Here is a 5242-nt window from a genome sequence, read left to right as displayed (position 1 = left end):
CTCAACCGCATGTTCGTCTGCCACTACTCGGGATGTCCTACGCCACACCTGCACCACCACCATCTTGGTATGCCACACCTGGTCCGTCGACCGTTCCGCAGCACGTCTTGCCGACAGCCACACAGATGCATGTCGGTTATACTGCAGCGTGCTCCTCGTGGCCCTCTTCAGCTGGACCAGGCACAGAGATACGACCAGCAGGTGCGTGAGGAATATATTTTTTCTATTCCCCGCAACGGAGCTAACAAAACCATTTCCTTTGTTGCATAACAGGGTTCGCAGACCGCGGATGGGTTTCGGAGGACTCCATCGACGAGGGACAGAGGTCCAGCGCCCACGCTTGGATCGACGACCTTTTCAGAGCTAAGCCTGACGTGATCGGTCCCTCCCAGTTGCCTGACGCCCCGCAGGGGCCTCCACCGGGCGCAACACAGTACCTTGTGACACCACCTGCGGCGACACCACCAGCGGCAGCACCACTAGCGGCGGCATCGGGAGGACGTCCAACTCGTGACATTGGCCCGCCGGAGCCATTGACGTACGACCAGCAGCAGACCAGAGCAGCGCAGCGGGCAGCGAGGCGTGGTCGTGGTGCCGGTGAGCCTCGTTTCAAGCGAGGACGCATTTAGTGCATAGGATGACATGTATCTTTTATAATGTGTACGATTGTGTAACGAACGATGTGCGCTCATTCGTGGACTACTCTATCTAGATCAGAAGTTTAATGCTTTTCAATGATTCCGTGCGTTCACTATATATGTCTAAACAATTTTGAAATAATTATTAAAACTACATAATTGTAATAATCGGTCAAAAGGAAGGACAAATATGCGGCAAATAACGGAGTACATGACCTAAGGACAACACAATGAAAGGTCCAACAGTACGCAACATTATCCATGAATAAACCATGAAAACTAGCCAATAATAGAGACCACTAAGTACAATGAGGCCACTTTCCCTTCCTTAAGGCACCGAGATTCTCCTCGATCGCTGCTTTCGCTCGGCGTGCACGCTCAAGCTTCCCCTCCCTCCTCCCTCTCCGCAGCAACACGCCTCCTTTCCTCCTCTTCCTTGTGCTCCTTCTCTGCAACCTCCTCTCTGAGTCTCTTCTCCATCCTCTCCTTGTTCTCTACCGTCCACTGCAACATGTACTGCATCTCCTCCTTGTCTTCAGGCTTTATCTCAGTGTCAATCCACTGCTCAAAATCACAGAACGGTGGAGGGGTCTGCAACAAATGCAATTGTTACAAAACAAAAAAAAATCATGCACGATGTCATATGACACAAAATAATTATTACAGAACATCAATTCCTCACCATCTTGTTAATGCGGCGCTGACGAAGCGTAGACTCAAACTGAAAGTTTGAACACATCCAGTATCTCTGCCTGTACGTGTCCTCTGTATCGGACTTGGCTACCTTGCAAGGATCACCGCAAAAGTACATGGGCACTGGAACACCACTAGGCAGAGGCAAAAGGTCAAAGGCATTTCCGGTCAACGGAACACCACTCCACCTTTACCATTTTCGTTGTAAGAACCGAAGCAACTAACATTAAACCATACGGGTAGCGGTTAACGTAATAACGTGCACTGAAATTACCTTAGTTTCCTAGCGTTTCGATGCCTTGGCATCCTACGGTTGTATAATATAAATATTAAAATTGCATCAAACTATACTGCGCTAGATTTACTATGAACTAAATACTGAATCTACTGTACTAACTAATATAGATTTTTGTACATCTAAAACCACTAGATATTTCTAAATCTACTGTACTACGAGATTGAAAAACATACCTGATGACGATAGCTTCTTCCCCTTCTTTCCTCTCTTTTTTCTTTTTTTCCTCCTTCTTTCCCTTCTTTCCTCTCTTCCTTTCCTTCCTTCTTTCCCTCTTCTTTCCTCCTTTTCTTTCCCTCTCTGATTCCCTTTCCCCTCTCTGTTTGGGCTGTTGCGGCACCGGTTATATAGGGCGAACCCCCATCGCTTCATCCGGCGGTAAGGGTCCTTACCGCCGTTTCAACCGGTGGGGGTTCCTCGATCCGCGCGCGCACTACTTTGGCGGCAACGGTAAGGTGGTGAGGGCCTTACCGCTGTTTCAACCGGCAGTAGGGCTCTCCCGCATGCTGAAACGGCGGTAGGGACCGGCGTAGGGGTGTCAGGTGGCGGTAAGGACCAAACCGCCGTTTCAGCTGGCGGTATAAGTCCATTTTTGCAAATTTTTGATTCGACTATATATTTCTGCAAAATCAAAAAAATATAAAAATAAAAAAAATTCGGCGACAGTGCTTGTGCCGCTGTGAGTGATTCCTTCCGTTGGTGCGCTCCAGAAACTGCAGACCTCAGCACGGTCTCCGGGGCAGGACTGGCTACCACGACACGACACGATGGGCAGAGGGGCTTCGGTTCTCGTCCAACATCCAAACGCACCGGCTCCCCGCCGCGCCCGCGTCACTCACGCCTTCCGCGCAGCGCGACGGTGCAGAGCCAGGCAGCCAGCCAAGCACGCCGCGGCGCGTCCCAAGGCAGCCAGAGCCAACGAACTCGGCATGGTGTCCTGCTGCTGGAATACGGCAACCGAGGGCGGCCTGCGCCTCGCGCTCACGCCGGCCGCCAGCTCGTCTTTTAGCTTTTAGCGCAACAGAAAGCAATCGCCCTGCTCCGTCTTTTAGTTTTAGCGCAACAGAACGAAACCAGCCTGCTCTGACGAGCACATGAACATCAGCAACATCATAACCAGATTAATTGTTTTCTCAATTTCTCACTTGCGATCGGCGCCGGGTGAACACAGAGTACAGACGAGGCCCCCGTCAGAGGGATGCTGCTTTGCCCTGACACACACACACACACAGCCTGCGCCGCCGTCCTCGATTCCGTCGGCGCACTGCTCTACCAAACACCGCTCGATCTCTTGTTATTCATGCTGGCGGTGCCAGCCAGTCTCAGTCTAGCAGTGGGCGTCGTACGCGCCCGGCCCCTGCCTCAGCCGCGGGTTGTTGGAGAAGCTGCAAGGAGACAAGCGCCGTTAGCAGAGCCGAGCACCTGGACACGACGCTGTCGCAGCGTCTGAACATCGTTTAACCCATGGAAGAGGAAGACGATGGGGAAAAGACTCGGTCTACCTGCTGAGGGGGACGTTCTGGAACGGCCCGGACGTCGGGATGGTGCCGCAGAGGTCGTTGCTGGAGAAATCCCTGCATCAGGAAGCAAAAGAGCAATAATGTTACGGCAACGAACGTTTCGCAGCTCGCATAGACCAGAAATGATGGGAACACTGAGAAATAGTTCGACTGTTCGAGCTCGACTGCTGCACTTACACGTTCGCAAGGTTGGGCAGTTCGGACAGCTCCCTGGGGATCGGTCCCGTCAGGCGGTTGTGGTCGATGCGCCTGTCGAAGGACACGGCCAGGCATTCGGCGATTTCACGTCAGTTCGCATGTTACAGAAAATTGGAAGGGTACTGCATGGGTTCAGAAAATTGTGGTTCGATCTGAGACTTACAGGAACTGCAGGGACTTGAGGTTCCCGAGCGTCCTGGGCAGGTGCCCTGAGATGTCGTTGTTGTACAGGTCCATGCTGATCAGGTTCTTCAGGTCGCCGAACTCTTCCGGGATCGGGCCCTGGAGATTGTTACCGCTCATTTCCCTGGTCATGCGCCCCCAAAAATTGTTACTATACTGCATTCACTGACATGGATCAGGATTCAGGATTCAGAAAGATTTACATGTACTGCAGCTGCTCCAGTTTCCCAAGCTCCGCCGGCAGAGGACCCGACAGTCTCATGTTGGCGAGCTCTCTGTCCAGCAAGCAATTTCGAGAGAAACATTAGACGAACACATCTTGTTGAAATTTAAATCCAAAACAAATCTAAGCTCCCTCCGTCCAGAAAAAAAAACTAAGCTCCGTCTAAAATCTGCACACTCAGCGTTGTTTGTTCGCTGAGTGGGCCGTGTTTGCCAGAAGGCCCGATCCATACAAAGTATAAGCCCAGCCCATTCATCCCCTCGTAAACCATCACAGTTGCCTACAGCAGCGAAGTGGCTAGATCACACTCACATGCGGTTGACGCGGTTGTCGTCGTTGCAACCGACGTGAACCCACGTGCACGGGTTCACCAGATTGGGGTCCCAGCTCGCGAGCACGCCGTCGGGGTCCTCTACGCTATGGCGCAGGGCCATCAGCGCGTCTCCTTCCTCGTTCGCCGCCACCGGTGCCAAGGACACCGCCATGAGGACGGCGGCGCACGCCGCCAGGGACAGGGTTCTTTTGGCTACGGGCGCCGCCATGGCCGTCGACGATGTAGCTAGTGTGAGGAGTGGGGTGAACAATGAGTGTTGCAAGGCAGGCGTGCTGTGGCCTGTGGTGACTGTGTGCTCTTAAGGCGTGGTCTTAGGTGGCTTTTATAGTGGGAGGAAGGCTTAAGAGTCAGGGTAGATGGTTGCGAACTGTGCTTTGAACTGCGGGTCTTAGGTGGTTCGTAAAGCCGGAAGGCGTGGCTTGGAGCCACGGTGGGTGGCTTCAGTTACGACTCTAGCGGGAATGCTACACTTACCGAGAAACATACGTGGTTTATATGGTGTGGGTTTCCGTGACGTCACTGGCAGTGGGCCTTCTACCGGAGTTACGATACACCGATAGGTTGTTGAGCACTGTGTGGTAAAATTATATGTGCGTTTTATTCATCGTTAGCTTCCATTCTCTACCATCCAGACCCCACCTGATTTGTCAAAAACCACCAGTACAAAAACAACATTCCATCCTCAATAAAAATTTCAGTTGTTTTTATCCGGAGGTTTTAGTCCTAGTTCTAAATTTTGTAGTCCGTGGAAACACCTTTAGTCCTGGTTGTTAACAACAAACGGGACTAAAGAATCCTCACGAGTTACTACAAAAGGATTGCATCTCCTACTTAGTTAGATATGCTGTGTATGTGAGATGGTAAGAAAGCTACACGTGAGGCTTGAGGTCGTGGGTTCGAATCCCACGCATCGCGCACACATATTTCGTGTGAAAAATCACGTGATTTATGACTTGCGATGTGCGAGTGTGAGGGGCCTCCTAGGAATTTAGAATATTTTTTTGGCGCAAAACTTTACCAACTAGAAGGTCTTTAGTCCCGGATAAAAGATCCGGGATTAAAGATGGGGACCTTTAATCCCGATTTATTAGTCTCCCGGTTCGATTTTCCCAACCGGAGCTATGCTCGTTTTTCTACCGGTGAACTTAGGCGACAGGT

At 51.5% G+C, this 5242-nt stretch overlaps 1 protein-coding gene across 1 annotated transcript; it reads right to left on the bottom strand.

Annotated features, from left to right (window-relative positions):
- Window positions 1-2736: 2736 nt before the first annotated feature.
- On the bottom strand, window positions 2737-4360 carry LOC101776725 (leucine-rich repeat protein 1). The gene is made up of 6 exons (XM_004961605.3): window positions 4063-4360; window positions 3731-3802; window positions 3508-3651; window positions 3324-3395; window positions 3129-3200; window positions 2737-3011 (listed from the first exon to the last, which is right to left on the bottom strand). Exons 1-6 carry the CDS (start codon window positions 4290-4292, stop codon window positions 2954-2956), a joined length of 648 nt encoding a protein of 215 aa, XP_004961662.1. The 5' UTR covers window positions 4293-4360; the 3' UTR covers window positions 2737-2953.
- Window positions 4361-5242: the final 882 nt, after the last annotated feature.

This window comes from Setaria italica, chromosome III (assembly GCF_000263155.2).
Source record: "Setaria italica strain Yugu1 chromosome III, Setaria_italica_v2.0, whole genome shotgun sequence".
Taxonomy (NCBI): domain Eukaryota; kingdom Viridiplantae; phylum Streptophyta; class Magnoliopsida; order Poales; family Poaceae; genus Setaria; species Setaria italica.
Note: the sequence above shows the minus strand (reverse complement) of the source record. Positions and strands in the feature narration are given on the sequence as shown.

Bases quoted from the DNA above. Each gene is read 5' to 3' on its own strand.
- LOC101776725 (XM_004961605.3), bottom strand. From the start codon at position 4,292: ATGGCGGCGCCCGTAGCCAAAAGAACCCTGTCCCTGGCGGCGTGCGCC. The intron at 3,652-3,730 runs GTAAATCTTTCT...GCGCATGACCAG, and splicing joins CTGGAGCAGCTGCAGTACAT to GGAAATGAGCGGTAACAATC. The intron at 3,396-3,507 runs GTAAGTCTCAGA...GTCCTTCGACAG, and splicing joins CTCAAGTCCCTGCAGTTCCT to GCGCATCGACCACAACCGCC.